Below are 16743 nucleotides of genomic sequence, written 5' to 3' on the forward strand. Positions count from 1 at the left end.
AAACGACTGCGGCTGGCTGTCTGTGCCGCGACGCTCACATTTTTTCAAACATTTGAAATTGTAGGCAGGGCATTTAGTAAGCAAAACATATCCGCCCCTTAAAGAAGCATATTTTTTAAATTATTTTAGTCGACGTTTTTCTGGAGGTGTTATGCGTTAATGTCTGCCTAAGAGAGACGTTCTATATATAAAATATGTTTACTCAAAAACATCAGAAGTTTAACGACGCGATGTTTGATAAACTTGTGCAAAGTACGACCACTTCATGGCGCTACAACATAACATGACGCTAACAGGTAATTTTTAATCAGACCTCCTGGCCGGAAGTTGTGTGTAGCGTCTCCACAATAAAACCTTTATTTTGAAGGAGGAAGCGGATGTTTGTCTTCCCCCTCCTTGCTGGCTTGATCCGCTTGTACCTCCGGAGTTTCGCAAACACGCAATATTGACTCGCCGTTATCTGCAGAGGGGATCTGGCTTCGGTGAGTGGGCTTGGACAGCAGTTTTGGTCAAATTAGTGGATCACGTGTAAACTTAAAAAAAAAACACACACATCTTATTGGTAGAGTTTGCGCCTGCGCTCTGAACCTGCGTTTTTCCCCAGCTTCAACTATGTTGCTTTGGTTGGAATTCAGCAGCTGCTGCAAAGAGAGCCCAGGCGCAGGCAAAGTGTGCCGTCAGAGCGACTCACGCCGTCAACTCAAACCGACAATCTGAGCTTAAAATCGGATAACCTGTAATAATTTTTCTGTGTTCGTCGTTTGATGCTGAACACGCTTTGTCCCATGGGTTTTTGGATGATCCCCCACAGCCAGGTCCACGTCTTGAGATGATCTATTTTTGTGATGGCGAAGGGTCTTTTTCCACGGGCCTGGGTGAAGAAGTCTTTCTACTTTCAGGTAAGATTGCTACCCAGGATCTGTTGTGTGAAGCGGATTGCAGTTTTAAAAAAAATGAGGTGATGCTGTGGGATTGTTTGAGCTCGCCGTGGTGCCACATCACACTGACAGCTGGCAGTAAACGGGTACCTCCTCTTGCTGCTCGGTGTGGACATCAAAATACCTGATGAATGCAAAATGCAAAATACCTGATGAATGCGGGCCTGCTCTAGAAACAATAGGATTGTTGCCCTGGCACTGCTTTGTTTTTGACTGTAAAGATGCCAGGGCTTCCACTCAGTCTTTTCCTTGCCTTCAGCAGTGCCAGGGCAGCAGTAATTCCTTTGGGCTGGGTAATAAGGGTTGAACCTTCTGATTTGAGGAGCAGCTGCCAGCAACTTCTCTCAATACCGTAAGGAGCTTATGCGAGAGGGCTGCATTTGCTCTTAAAAAGGGTAGAATGCTGTTGCATTACAACATGCACAACCGTCAGTTTAATGCAGTCTACTGAAAGCTGAAACATGTTGAGCTCAAAGTGTGAAACATGTTGGCAAGCTCAGCTCATTTCATCTGGCTATAACCAGTAACCAATTACAGTAAACAAGTGTCTCCTGTAGGCCCGTGGTTTAATTCAGTGAGATCAGTTGCTACTAAGCAACATGTCATCCTGTACCTGGCGTTGTTTTTTTGAGGCCTGAGAGGACATCGATCCTAGAAGAAAAAAAGGATTTTGCATGTGTTTTCACTGTATATTGTGCATGCAGTGTGCACATTTTGCACAACAATTAGGCAAATGTGTTCTATTTGTGGTCTACTCAAATCAGTTTCTCCCCATGTCCATGTATCTCAAACAAAAGGTCAGTGAAAAATGCAAACGGGCTCACAAATTTTAAGAAAAAGCAAGAAGAACTTCTAGGAAACTTTCTACCCGCAGGCGATACGGTCTCTCAATCACACCACCACACAGTACTGACCCACACATACAGTTCTTACACACACACTGGACTTTCTGGACTTTGGTTTTGCACAACACTGGTCACTATATTCTTCATTTCCGGTTAATACTTGTACAGCTGCTGTTATTGTGTATATATTTATTTATATTTAGATTTCTTCATACATTCTTATATAGTTCTATATTGTGTATTGTGTATTTTGTTGTACAGTTATTTTATTTTCAACTTTAATTTATATATTTATCTTTATCTTATTCTTCCCAGTTAAATTTACCCTTCATTCTAATTTGTGTTGTACAGTTATTTCATTTTTAACCTTAATTTATATTCTATTCCTTCCTAGTTAAATTTACCCTTTTTAATTTTTCATATTTATTTCCTATCTTATTCATAGCCTTTTCCTTTTTTGTTTTCTTTAGGTCACGAGCAGTTGTCCAAGCATTTCACTACATATCGTACTGTGTATGACTGTGTACGTGACAAATAAAATTTGAATTTGAATTTGAATTTGAATTTGTATGCTCATAAAGCCACCACGGCAAAATGTGTTCCTTATTATCTTCCAGGTAGCAAGCTTACAGGGCAAGTTTCAGCAAAGCCATCACAGTTTACTGCAGAGCCGACATATATATGTCTCCTGGACCGAACTGTGCTGTCAGAAATCAAATAGCTCAGATGTCAAAGCCTGCTACATTTAAAAACCAGTTTAGTAAGACTTCACTGAGCACGTAAAGACACGTTTTCAATCAGGGAGTATTAGCCACCTTCAGTGCGTCACGCGGGATTAGAGGCAAAAACTGACAAGGAGAGCCAGCTCCGTCCTGAGACGCTCTGTGGATTTCAGGTGGGATGAAATGACAGTGGCCATCACCGCAAACCCCTCTACATGATATGGGCCTTTTGTCTGGGTAACTGAGACCATCTGTTGACAGACAGTGACACTAAAGCTTGCACTATGGATTTTGTGCTTTGTCACTTAGCTCAGTCGTGCACAGGTCATTCAGCTCTCAGCACTTAGTCATTTTATTTGACTTATCTTGTTTTGTTTATTTTATTGATTTATACCTTGAGGCTGCTATACAACTGCAAAACATGTGGAGTCTCTGTCCCTGTCTTTGTGATTAGTAATATAGTAATAAACATCTTTTTGACTCATTTTAACCCTCATACGTGGCATCAGTTAGGTTTATGCATTGTTTTCCTAGTTAAGACATTTAGTACATATCAGGTGTCATTGCAAAGGATACACTGTAAGGGACCAAAGGGTTTGATGAAGGATTAAGCTCTGTCCTGCTCAGCTTTCACACACCCCACAGACAGTTCACAGGCACGCATGACTCAAAGTCACTTGCTTGTCATGACCATGGAGGGCTGGGCTGTATCCAACCTTTAATTTCCATGTGTGCACTTAGGAAATGTTAATTCCCTTTGCAAAGAGCCTCTACACATGCCAAGGCATTCAGATGTGATAGCAATGTTCACTCTTTATCCTTATCTCTATCTCTTTCGTGGAGGCCAACTGTCTATTTAGTCATCTCTTCAGGGCACACGGTGTTTAAAAGCAAAGCAGTCGTGCAGAGGAGACATCTGTCCTGCTCTGTTAAAAAGCAGCTGCTAAAGCTCAAATAAACTCCTGCTGTTGTCAGTAACAGATTGATGAAATGCACCAATTAGAGAGACAGGTAATTTGTTATTTTCCCGTACCCTAACCTCCTTGCAAAAATATTTCGCGAGATGCCTCAAATCTCAAAAGAATACAAATTAAGAGTAATTTGACCCTCTTTCTGTGTGTCAGTGCGGATCAGACGCTTTAATGTCTCCCACAGAGTGTATAAACCCATAACAGAGAGTTCTTCTGCTCTGTTTACATACTACAGTAATCATAGCACATGAAAGATAAAAAGGCTTTTGACTTGGTGCCTGCCACACTGCCAGGGTATTTTGCTGAGATTTGGAAACAGTGCTAAAGCTGAATGAGAGGCACGCCAAGCTGCCAAAACCCACACGACATAACCAGTTCCTGCCATGCAATCAAAGAGAGAAGCAAAATTACTTTATCCTCCCAAGTGCAGTTACAGTCCTCGGAGGGAAAACTAACTGCAGTTTTGTTTGGGTAAAAGTCGAGGAGTGTGGCCGACGAAGGCAGTCTGACCTAAATTCTTTTCACTGCTCCACTCTGCCCTCCAACAGTCCTCTTTGCTTTATCTTTTTGCTTGCTTTTATTTAATTATTCTCTTAGTCTGTGTGCTGCCGAGAGGATCATTTCATTAACTGACTTCAGCGCAACAGTTTTCACAATTCTACTTCGAGACTCTTTGATAAGGCCGCAGACTTTTCTGCCATAGAAGAGATGGTGAAATGTGTAGCTGTGTTGTGTGGATTGCCATGATAGTTGGCTTAGCAACCTTTGGCCACAGTGACCAAAGAACAAATTAACGAATTATTGACACAAAAACTTCATGTTACCCCTCCCAGGGACTTTTGCGATCCTCTGACTTCAGCACCACAACATCAGTATTTAGTATGTTGGAGTATGTTTGCATACTAAACTAGGGTTTCAAACAAGGTCAAAGTTATAGCTGCAAATCATTGCCATGTTATTGTTTTTATTGTTGCCTGCTAAAGTTACACTTTAACTCAAAGCACCACTCTTTATAAGTGTAGCCTCGCAGAGATGCAAATATAACACTGCTATAGGTTGGTAATGAAGCAAATAGTTACTTTCTGTATGTACAGCTGGACTGTATGACTAACTTGGCATTTAACTTGATCTTTCTTCCTGTTTTCAACAACTGCAGCTGTTTTTGTTTCTGATTTGGTTAATTTCAGTTCAGTTTTTTATTCCATTAGAGGTGAAAATCACCAGATACCACATGATACAATATCATCACCATGCTTCACACAATACAATATTATTATTATATTTATCTAGTTTTGCAAACTGTGCCCTCAAAGTTGAACTTTGTCAGTGTCTGTTTTATCACAATAAGATTGGCAAGAATACCAATACTCACTAAAACCAGCCATAATTATTGTGAGATAGTCTATGATTGAACGGGACCAAGTTGGCAATTAAGTGCAATCTATTACTAATAATACATCAATTAACTGTGATAAATCCTTTAAAATCACGTATCTGTTGAAGTCTGCATAGACTCAAATTCATTTTTAAAAGAAATTCACATTACATTTGCATTCAGCAGCCTTCCTGTTCTATAGAAATATAACCGGCTCACAAGCAGCCAGCTGACTCAAGTCCTCTCGAATTGTGTTTACTGACAAAGACTCATTCAGACTGATGGCAGCATGTTGCCAATCTGTCTGCATTTATAAATCAGACAGCAATATTTTGCAGTCAGTCCAAGTCAGGCTGCAGCTGTTTGCAGAAAAGTTGCTTCCTATCTGGCAATCTGGCAATCTGTGCAATCGCTCTGCGATTAAAAGTGGTTGTGAATGTGCAACACCCACGAGCTCTGAGCAACCATATCATCACCACAAGTTCCAATCGGTCACAGAATAAGAAAATTTTTTTTTATGGATCTAAGGAAGGTGTTATATTTTTAGTCCTTGAGCCATTAGCTAGCTCTGAATTAGGAGGTAGCTCTGTGTAGCTAAGTGTGTCCAATGTTGTACTTTCACTTGAGCTGATTTAATGTAAGTTTGTTTGGCTAATCTCAGGATGGTCGTGCATGAGATTAGCCTTCTTCTTTGGAGTACTCCCTGAGTATTTTAATTTATTTAGTAAAATATTGATATCTGGTGTCCATGGTATAATACTGGCATGGACAACACTACTGTTTTTTTGTAGTGTAGTTTTCTTCAGAAGTTTCACTCTGCCTGATTTTTATCACGATGGCAAATAACTGCATTAACTTTCACCGTGTCACAGAAATAACAGGACGTCTGCTCAAAGGGGCATTGTAAGACATGTGATGTGTGCATCCTGTGACTCAAGCAGTAAGCTGTTACCAGCCACAACTAAAATGGTATGTCGCGCTGAAAGAATGGGACTCCCAACTCTAAAAAACATTTTCTGGCTTAATGAGCTATTGTTGCACCTAGCAATAAACCACACAACCAGTACCTTGTTACTGGACAAGGTACTGGTTGGTACTGGTGAGAGTCCCCAACTCTCACTATAATAACCTTTTATGTGATCAAAGCTGTGTGATTAGATCAAATCCATGGTTGTCTAACACGTTAATCCAGGTAATCCCAATACAAAGAAATGCAGGTTCATAACAAAATGAACTGCCGGGACCTTGGTACTGTAGAGTTTCCAGATCTGGATCCATCAACGCAGTTTTGTTTCAACTCTCCACTCACAGGCTCGGATCTCCTTTGTGCGGGTGAACTACCTGTTCCTGACATGGCTGACTGTGCTGGTGGGGAGCTGGGTGTTCTATGTGCAATACTCCGCCTACACAGAGCTGTGCAGAGGACACGAGTGCAAGAATGCCATTGTGAGTGACTGCAGTAGTTTAGAAGAGACCGTGGTTTGAAAATTGCAAGAACTTGTCTCAGAAATCTTTGTGGCTATTAAGAAAATGTCACCCGTGTTAGAATAATAATTGTGTTCTTCTTTTTTGTTAAAGTGTGATAAATACAGGAGGGGGATCATCGATGGGTCTGCTTGCAGTAGTCTGTGCGACAAGGAAACACTGTACATGGGCAGGTGTCTGTCAACACTGCCAAACAACCAGGTAGGCGACCACTGTACTTTCCATTTACAGTAGATTACTGTGTGTAAAATCTCACTGGTAGATGTCAATACATGACTTCTGTTTTCTTAACACACCCAGTTGAAATGAACAAACCTAGCTGGTTGCTGTAGGACAAACAGGTTTTAGTCAGCCAAGACAAACAAATACGTCAAATTTAGACTCTACTCCATAACTGCTGCCATGGGCCGACATGTTTCTTCCACTGTTTCTGTATATAAACATTTTTCTAAACACTGTTAGAAAACCAACACATAATAATGAATTATTAATAAAAAATTAATTTAAAAAATGTGCAGTATTTTTATGTTTTTACCCTCAATGTCACCTCAAAAACTCAGGACGTTCATTTGTAATGAGTGTAGGCTGTCGGCCCCGTTTACCACAGCAAGCAGTCAATAGGCTAGCGGCCCACCTGTATTTACTTTGGAGGAGGCTATAAAACGTTGTGACAAGAGTCCAATACAGTCGATACAGTGGAGTTCACTTTTGACCGATGACAGTGATACTGAGTCAACTTGTTGAAGATATCCTGGACTTTTTGTCAGTAAGCACAGATTTTATTGCCACTGTTAGCCTCTGTCAGCTTCTATTAGCCTCTGTTAGCTCACCTAGTAACTATTTTTCTTGCAGGGTATTTTTTACATTTTTTTTCTGTTGTGGAACATTTCTCTACAGCCATTTTTTATACATAGAAACATTTAAAGAATTTGCAATTGTAGCTATTTTTTAGATTTATTAGCTCTGTAGAATCTTCTTGATGCATGCTCAATCATCCAGGTATGTAGATCTCCAAAAGTTGATTCTGTTCATCTGGACGTAGCGTTTTCAGTGGGAGAAACATTTCATCACTCATCCAAGTGACTTCTTCAGTCTCAGCTGACTGCAGGTTTCCCCAATCTTATAAACAGTGCATTTGCATAATGACTGAAACTAGTACCACTGAAGGAACAATGGGCTGGGAGGTCAGTTCCTTCATCATAATTATGCAAATTTTCATGACCATTGATCAACAACCACTGATCAATGGCCATGAGTTCCATTCACAGAGAGTTGGGGAATGGCTGCAATCACAGCACTATAATATGGCGAAGGATGTAACCTTACCCTTATGTGAAAAGGGAAAGACCATCTCTGAATCAAGGAGGGGACCTAAGGGTACATCTTTCGCCATCTTACAATGATAAGATTGGGGAAACCTGCAGTCAGCTGAGACTGAAGAAGTCACTTGGATGAGTGATGAAACGTTTCTCCCACTGAAAACGCTACGTCCAGATGAACAGAATCAACTTTTGAGACCTCTGTAGAATATTAAAGAATTTCTTTTTTCTGAGAGTTACATGAAAAGTTTATTCTTATATGAGTTCTCATTAGCAAAGGATAAAGATGAGTGATCGGTCAATTATCCCATTCTGCTTTTCATTAGGTATACACAGGAAGCTGGGGAGACCACGATGGGATCATCCACTGTAAGCTGGGGGAGGTTGTGCACTATGAGCTGGGTGAGGAACCAGAGCCACGGAGGGAAACCCCAGTGTTTGACAAGCCTACGAGAGGCACCTCAGTGGAGAAGTTTAAAGAGATGGTCTTTAATCACCTCAAGGTAAAAGAGGTCAAGTCATAAAAGTTGCGATGAAACTAAATCTGTGATTTAGCCTGAAACAGCTTCTCTCATTCTCTATCCACCAGTCCAAGCTTGGAGAACACGCGAACCTTGTTAGCCTCGTCAGCCAAATCCTCTCTGTCGCCGATGGCAACAGGGATGGACGGGTGTCACTGCCAGAAGCCCGCTCTACATGGGCCCTCCTGCAAATGGATGAGGTATCATAAGTTCATAATAATATAATTAACAGTGGAGAACAGTTTTCTGAGGCTTGATGTTAAGGCACTTTCGTGCTCTGTTCTCTGAGGTGCTGCTGGGTCTGCTGCTCCAGGACAGAGGACACACTCCTCGTCTCATCGGCTACTGCGGGGATCTCTACATGACGGAGCGTGTTCCCTATGGACCCCTGTACGGTTTATCTCTGCCTTGGCCTCTTGTTTCTTGGGTTCCTAGTGCTTTGCAGCGCTCCATGGACCAGTGGTTCACCCCCTCCTGGCCTCGCAAAGCTAAGATCTCCATGGGCCTGCTGGAGCTCGTGGAGGACATCTTTCACGGCACCTACGGGAGCTTTCTGATCTGCGACCTCACTGCGGCACACTTTGGTTACACTGACCGCCATGAGCTCCGTCTGACTAACACCCAAGCAGTGGTTTCTGAGGAGGAGTTCAGGCGCACCATGCGAGCACTGAAGTGCGAAACAGATGCCGACTGCATTTACGGGGCAGACTGCCACACATCCTGCGATTTGTCAGAGAGGCGATGCAGGGAGGAGCCATTCAGGCCAAACTTGGCGAAGTCTTGCGAAGCGCTGAAGGACTACCTCCTGCGGGGGGCGCCATCAGAGATGAGAGAGGAGCTCGAGAGGCAGCTATATGCCTGCATGGCTCTCAAAGGTAATGCTGGACAGATGAACATGGAGCACTCACTTATCCTCAACAACCTGAAAGCCCTGCTGTGGAAACAGATCTCACACACCAAGGACTCGTGACAAGGAGGGGAAGTCACTCTGAAGGAGGAAATGGGTATAAAATAGGCTGTGATGTAAGAGTAGCAAACTTATTAAAGTCATTTTTAACTAACACTTAGGAACGGTCACACATATGGATGAAGCTGGAGGCCGGAAAAACTTATTTTAAATGATTAAATGACTGCATGTTACCGTCAGTCACGCTCATAGAAACACACATTGTGTATTGTATTGTTCACTACAGTGGAATGTCATGATAGCACTGCTGGAAAAGAAAATACTTGTAGTTTTTACTGAAAGTCTCAAAAGCCGAGAGACTGAATTGCTGTTTTTGCCACAAAAAATCATGCTGATGAGTGCGCACTACGCTGGTAAAATAATGATTGTAAAATCAATGAACATCAATACCACAATTTCATATTAAAACCTAGAACTTGAGGGAGTTTAGGATAAGGGTGGACTTTTAACAAAGGACTTAAACCGACCTAAAAACCCAAACTGTGCTGTAGTGTCTAAACAAGAGTTTTCACATATTACTACTCATTCGGTGGACGATCAGCACTTCTAGAAACATAACTAAATCTACACAGAAGCAAAAATAAATCATAGTTCTTATGTGTGTTATCACAAAAGAATGTGTCACCAAGTGCAACAGTGCATGCGTTTCATACAATTGTCAAAAAGTCGGGACTATACACCGGATGTCCTTCCTGACGCAATCCTACAGGGATTTGTGTCGATCTTTCACTCGTTAGCCAAATGTGCAAAGCATTATACTGTGGAGCTACTAATTGCAGTAGAGGAGACCAGCGCAGATGCTGTAATTTTATATACCAGATGTTTTAAATGGGTGACAGGTCTTGAATCCGTGCAGGTTAGTTCTATGTAGGGATAGCTCAGTAGGTAGAGTGGTTGCCCCATGATCGGAAGGTCGGGGGTTCGATTCCCCTTAACAGCTACCCTGAGGTACCCCTGAGCAAGGTACCGTCCCTACACACTGCTCCCCGGGCGCCCAATGGCTGCCCACTGCTTCACTGAGTGAATGGGTTAAATGCAGAGAGCAATTTCCCCACGGGGCTCAATAAAGTACAATAATGCACTTTCTATGTAGCCAGCTGTTTAGATGCACATAGAATGGAGTTTGGCGTCATCTGAGATAAGCAAGGCCTTTGTAGGGAAAACCTGGGAATAATGTTCAGCATTAATGGTGCCTTCACAGATGTGCAGGTTACCCATGCCATTTGGATTTATACCCACATACTATCATGCTGATTTTACTTTTTTAATAGTATACTGATAATAAGTAGTACTGTACGATTCAGTACTACCTCAGCAAGCTGTTGAACAGAGATTTCTCTAGATTCCTTCCAACCTTTATTGTTTGTCTTAAAGAAGCTACTTTTGGATTTTCCCTTATTCACCGGGGCTCACCACAGTGGGGCAGCACAATTGATTCAACAGGTTGTTTTTTTTAAATGCAGGTTGTTGATTTTGGTCCTCCAAACACAATCTAAAGGTTTAGCGATACATTCCAAGTCTTGTCTTAGTGCTGGATTTTTAAAAAATGTCACTCATCTGCATGATAGACTGAGACAGTATCCTGTATGGCCGATGTGAAGGTATCCACAGAAGTCTGGCTTATCTTATCAATGTGCATCTCCCACTTGTGAAGTCACTGCTGCATCACTGACCCACCCAAAAAACTAATGTATTTAATTTGTGAATGTTTGCCGTTTGTATTTTCCATTGAAAAGAGCATTTGTGGTAACGTACGGCATTATTTATGGATTTTCACATCACAGTGCCATAGAGTTCATGCTGGTCCTTTTTATGAATGTTTACAGTTTGTGCAAAATATAAAATCTTGTGCTCACGTGTCATGCTGTGCAAAAGGTTTTCCATGACTTGTCACATGTTACTGAAATGAACTTAATACAGCTGGATGTGTTAAGCCACTACAACGCAGATCAGACTGCTGCTGAGTTTGGAAACTTAAAAAAAAAAAAAAAAGTTTACTTAGAAATAAAGAAAAACAAAACAAAACAGCATGATTTTGCACAATTAAAATGCATACCACTGCACTGTTTCCTTTTGAGTATTTCAGTCCTGTCAGTTAACAGACACCATTGTGGTTCAAACATGATAACAGATGAGTAATTACGAGTCTAACTTGAGGGAAAGGAGCGACTCATAATACTCGTGACACAGGACAGAGACGGCGTGAGTTTCAAATAAATTTATTTGTCTGCAATGTGAGCTGCATTTTCTCTGCAGAGGCCCTAACCGTCCCCTTCTTCTTGCTCTTGCGCTCGTAAGAAGCTGGCCTTTTTCTGGGCGACGCGGTCCTTCCTCTGTGCCAGAGATAACTTGGCGCGATTCCACCTGCCCGGAAAGAGACGACGACAAAAAACAACTCCATTAACATTCACCACACGAGAGAAAAAGTAACTACTTTGGCCTCGATTTGGCATGAAATAAGAGCAGTTATTGTTCCACGATGGTGACTGTCAACTCACCTCTTCTTCTTGACGTCTTTTTTGGGTTTCTTTTGGTGTACGGGGTTCGCTCTGATGGCGGCGTGTGCTTTTTTGTACATTTCTTCGACCTGAAAACAAAACAGGAATTTAATTAATGACAAAGCTGTTCATTGTGTACCTAATAGATTGTCGTTTCTCTTGAAAAAAATAACAGGAAACATCAGACGACATTGTCACCGGAAAGAGGGGAGGGGGTATTGAATTGATATACTAATTCAATACAGTCTACATGTAGAGAAGCCCATACTGGATCTTTGTGAGATCATCACTGCTATGAGTTCAAGTTTCCTGTTTGCATTTGATGCATTCAAATTAGATATTTGACATGCAAGCAATATTTAAATTATGTTGATGTAAACATCACCAAATGATCAAATTGCAGAGGAAATGTTCATCTACATGATACATAACAGGTCAGACTTTTCTTTATTTTTATATAGTGCCAAAAATAATTGCGGTCAAGCTTTTTCTGCATCACTGAGTTGAACACCACTTCGAGTACTGGAAACAGGAAACCAAATCTTAAATGCATCTGAGAGTGTCACCTCAACATTACATGATTTAAGCAGACACGAAACTAGCTAACAGAATCTGTTCAGGCCGTGTTCGTAAAAATCACACAGCAAGTGTTATGTTACCATGTCTGGAGTGACTCCGTTCTTGATGAAGCGCGAGAACTGTTTCTTGTAGGCGTCCTCGTCCTCCTCCATCAGGTAGGACATGTAGTCGGCCACGTTCATGCCCATGATGTGTTTCCGATGCACCTCTGCGTTGAACTCTTTACTCTCTGTGTCGTAGCCGGGGAAACGTTTCAGACTAAAAAACAGAAAGTGTGAAGAAACTGAGTTGGGCTATTAAAAGACGCCTCTGAAGAATCAAGTTTAAAAAACTAAACAAAAACCAGACAAAACAAAAACACAAGGTTCAAGGTAGTTCTGTTCTTTGTTGTGGAACAACGTGTTACAGCTGCTTTTTGTAATCAACCTCTGTGAAGTTGAACTGTCGCCATCAGGGGGCAGCGTTTTACCAGTGAGTGCTGAGATGGTTGCTGCTGCTCCAACTTTGCCTTCTCACAGGCAGCGACCGCAAGGCCTGATGTAGACTTTTGCCAGTGATCTTTTAGCCATTTCCCACTATTACCTACTGGGCTTGACTCAGTTCTGCTCTTTTCCCATTACAAAACCACCTCAAGTTTGATTTTGACTTTGCCTAGTAACCAGAAATCCCTTTTCTCCCTACATGGGAACTTTCCATGCCATGCATCTCCCCCGACGTGTAGTTACATTTCTCAGGTGGTGCATGTCGTGTTACGCCCCAATTAAGGTTATAAATGGTCACTGGCTATGGTGCAAGTTACAAAGTAGATGTGACGCAGAAGTATAAATCGTGTGTATTGTGTGTTGGGTCGTCAGAGCAGCACGTCCAAAAGTCTGTGACCTCATTTGTATGCGACACAACAACAACAACAGAGGATGTTGTGGTGATGGTACGTACACCTGATGCTCGGTATATGGCATTTTGTCAGTCTTAGGGACTACAGTGGGGGGTTTTTGTGCAGCCATTTTCCTCATTGCCGGGTTTCAACAATAGTGGCTTTGATTTTCGTGAGGGAGTAACTCTCATGACTCATGGTATGACACTACTGACTAGCCAATCAGTGGCATGCAATCTGTTTGCGTCACACGCCTCAGATCACTTGAAACCACGCCCAAGCAGGTACTAAAAAGTACCCAGAACCTGGAACTACCACCTAATGGCAAATCCTAAAAACGGTCCCATCCTGCTTCTCTCAGCCCCGTCTTGAAAAGGACAGTAAACATCAGCTAATGCAAATGAAGGACCAACTACATTTTGCTCAGCGTGCTTTTTATCATCATCGAGAAGCAGAGATGCACCAGCAAACTAAACGGACAAACTTTAGCTGGACGGAGACCAGCGAATAACCACGTAAACTCTAACTGGAAATATGCGATTGTAAAAATGTCTCAAAGAAAAACATGCACACATTCCTGTTTCTGCGCATGTTTACTGCAGGAGTGAAGCTGCAAAAAAAGTCCACCCGAGTGCAACTCTGACATCATACTGACCTGTGAGGAATGGCAAGTCCACCGTCCACCGCCCCCTTTAATGCTCCAAACACCTTGTTCCCTGTAGTGGTTCTGGCCAGACCTGCGTCCAGATAACACGTGAAGGCGCCTGGTTGTCCATCCACGCTCTCTACGTTGAACTCATCTCCCGTCACCTCCACCTGGCCCTCGTACACCTGGTCCATGCCGAACTTTTGCAGTAGCTAGGGAGGAGGAGGATGAAGGCGTATGAGAGGATGTGCAAAAACATAAATCTGCTCCAATGTATGGCAACATATGTGTGTGTGTTTGTGCGCACGCTTACCCTGCGAGCCAGCAGCAGCCCGGTGCAGTAAGCAGCAGCATAGTTTGTAAGGCCCACTGTGATACCATACTTGGCCAGCTCATGAGAGTAAGCAGCACAAACGATATGGTCTCCCTCAATCTTCGCGTAGGCAATCTGGACAACGCAGACATAGCAAGATAAGACAGCTGCTTAAAAACACGTGACCTCTCAAGTTTGAGTCTTTCTGTCACTGACCTGGCAGCAGATGTCCCTGTTGGAGAACCTGACAATCATCCGGTACTTGGGGGTGTTGTACTTGTTCTTGTCCTGCACAACCAAGCGTTTGCGGGCAAAATAGTCGGTTTTCCCCTCTGTCAAATAATAAGTAACAGCATGTGGTTTAATGGCGTATGCTCCATAGAAAGGGGATCTGAGCCTATGTGCAATTCATGTTGACTTTTACCTCTCCTCCTCCTGAATTTGACTTCGTAGCGCTTGAAGTAGGCCTTGTTCTTCACCACTTTGACGAAACCCTGAGAAGAGACGAAGAAGCAACATGTCAGCAGAAGCAGAAAATACCATAAGTATCAAGCCTCCAGTTGTCCCTATGGGCACAAAAGCTGTTTAACCGCTCGGAGTAAGTCTCCACGAGGAGGTCAGCTGAGGTTTCAGCAGCCATGAATCGCCACGCTGGAGCCGAGCGGCTCACCCGGCCGGAACAGCCCGACAAGCCGCAAATATCCAGCTCCATCTGTCCCTCAAACCGCTTTAGACACTCATCTAACTACAAACACACCTCCACAAACTCAAACCGTCTCCACCCGGTGTATATGAGCTTTATCCACTCACCATTTTGGGGTATTTTTTCTTTTTCTTTCCCCTCCTGCACTAACTAGCGGACTCCGGGACACGGAAGTCTGATGTCGCTATCTTTGGGGGGGTTTTCCACGGAGCGTCGCGGGTTGGCAGCGCCCCCTGCTGCACCGGAGACAAACAGCACAGGCCAACAGAGGGCAGCAGCTACACGGAGAGCACAGGTCTGTGGAGGGCCACAAATACATCACATAGATCATTAAATAACTGTTGTGTCATTAATGAATTAAAATGGCAAATATATTATTTTTTATTAAATGTTTTAATTATATAAATTAATATTCAATTAATCATTTTTGTAATTAATAATCCACTTAGAATAAGGAGGGTGAGTACCTTGGTCATTCCAGAGGGATCAGAGGGAGTAGAAGTGCTTTTCCCCCCACATTAAAACGAGTCAGTTAAGTTGAGTCAGGCATCTGACCAGGATGCCTCCTGCATGCCTCTAAGTGAGGCAGTCCGGACATGTCCTGCTGTGGGCAGACTTAGGACTTGTCTGGCTTGGGAAGGTCTCAGCATCCTCCCTGGATGAGCTGGAAGGAGGTGGCTGGGGTGAGAGAAGTCTAGCCTTCTCTGTTGAGGTGCTGTCCCCACAAACTGATCCCAGATAGGTGGTAGAAAATGGATGGATAATAATAATAACTTCATTTTGATTGCATTTTTAAAAAGCATAGTTAAAGTGCTTCCCAATTTGAATAAAAGCGGCACATTTAAGTTAAATATACCTGAGAAAAATCTTTCATTAGATCTATAAGAGATTATTACATTTTAAACCAACGCCGTAGAAAGCAGGATGACATTTGCAGTGTGTCAGGATTTTAAATTTACACAGAGAAAAGAAGAAAATAGGAAAAGCTTTGAGGTGACATGCGCAGGGCCACAGCAGCCCTGCGCATGTGCTGTCCACATACACTCTGTGACGCCAAGCGTCTGATGTGATAGCACATTTTTGGTGACACATCCTCCACGATGGTGAAATCAAGACACGCAATACAATGTTGATGCATCGAGCTGGAAACGAGTCTGCCGGGAGGGTGGACTCTCAGTCCCCAGAGAGGTCACAATGTCTGAAAGCTGAATCAGAATCTAAGGTAGATGAGCTGGCAGCCCAGTGTGCACATGCAGTTTGTGTGGCCTCATTTAACCTCTCTGACATTAGTGTTCAGGCCTCACAGTCTGCTTTTTAGGCTCCTCTGACTTCAGTTTTCACTGCTATGGGCGTTGAGTCCTTCACTTGTAGTATATTGTAAGAGAAATCTTTCACTTTTCCTTGGCAGTCGTGGAGCTATTGTCCGGAAATAAGCACTTCTGTACCTGGAAGGTCTGTGGGCTGTTACTGGAACTTGTAAATTTTCCTTGTAAAAATGACAAGTAAAGAGATGCCAGAATAATGTTGCTTCTCTGCTTTTTTCTTTTCTTGTATTATCACCGCTCCAGATGCTGGTTTGACCCTCACTGCCCTAACTTTACATTTCCTTTCCCAAAACAAGCACAATACATTCAAAAGCTCCTCCTGACTATATGGACCCACTAGTGGGATTTTCTTCACCTCAACAGCTGTTTCCAGGGTCAGCATTGAACTCTCAGACTCAGTGAAGGCAAACATGGCTGATAAATGCTCAAAGAGCTCAGAAAAATGGAAATTTGAACATTTTTATCTATCACAACGAGGGCAACGTTCCGTCCAGCGGAAAACTCTAAATGGAATTTGTGACCAAAATGGTTTTTCTCTTTTTTATTTGTGTATTTCCATCTTTGTTTCCGGTGAATAAAAAGCTCTTCCTTTCTTTATGAGAAGGAATGTGGCTAATGAAGTCAACTTAACATTATGTTGTAAAACAAATGTCAAATAAAAG

General features: G+C 42.5%; 2 protein-coding genes across 2 annotated transcripts; one reads left to right on the plus strand and one right to left on the minus strand.

Annotated features, from left to right (window-relative positions):
- The first annotated feature begins 620 nt into the window (after window positions 1-620).
- dipk1aa (divergent protein kinase domain 1Aa) lies at window positions 621-11198 on the plus strand. The gene is made up of 6 exons (XM_085377323.1): window positions 621-899; window positions 6163-6297; window positions 6430-6537; window positions 7982-8158; window positions 8245-8376; window positions 8466-11198. The coding sequence occupies exons 1-6, from the start codon at window positions 846-848 to the stop codon at window positions 9144-9146; spliced, it is 1287 nt and encodes a 428-aa protein (XP_085233449.1). The 5' UTR covers window positions 621-845; the 3' UTR covers window positions 9147-11198.
- Window positions 11199-11353: 155 nt separating this feature from the next.
- rpl5a (ribosomal protein L5a) lies at window positions 11354-14929 on the minus strand. The gene is made up of 8 exons (XM_085379102.1): window positions 14864-14929; window positions 14478-14547; window positions 14270-14385; window positions 14054-14188; window positions 13750-13952; window positions 12301-12478; window positions 11642-11730; window positions 11354-11507 (listed from the first exon to the last, which is right to left on the minus strand). Exons 1-8 carry the CDS (start codon window positions 14864-14866, stop codon window positions 11405-11407), a joined length of 897 nt encoding a protein of 298 aa, XP_085235228.1. The 5' UTR covers window positions 14867-14929; the 3' UTR covers window positions 11354-11404.
- Between the last annotated feature and the right edge of the window lie 1814 nt (window positions 14930-16743).

Source organism: Diplotaxodon limnothrissa, linkage group LG18 (genome assembly GCF_057381915.1).
Source record: "Diplotaxodon limnothrissa isolate DT_005_m linkage group LG18, D_limnothrissa_male_GT1.1, whole genome shotgun sequence".
Taxonomy (NCBI): domain Eukaryota; kingdom Metazoa; phylum Chordata; class Actinopteri; order Cichliformes; family Cichlidae; genus Diplotaxodon; species Diplotaxodon limnothrissa.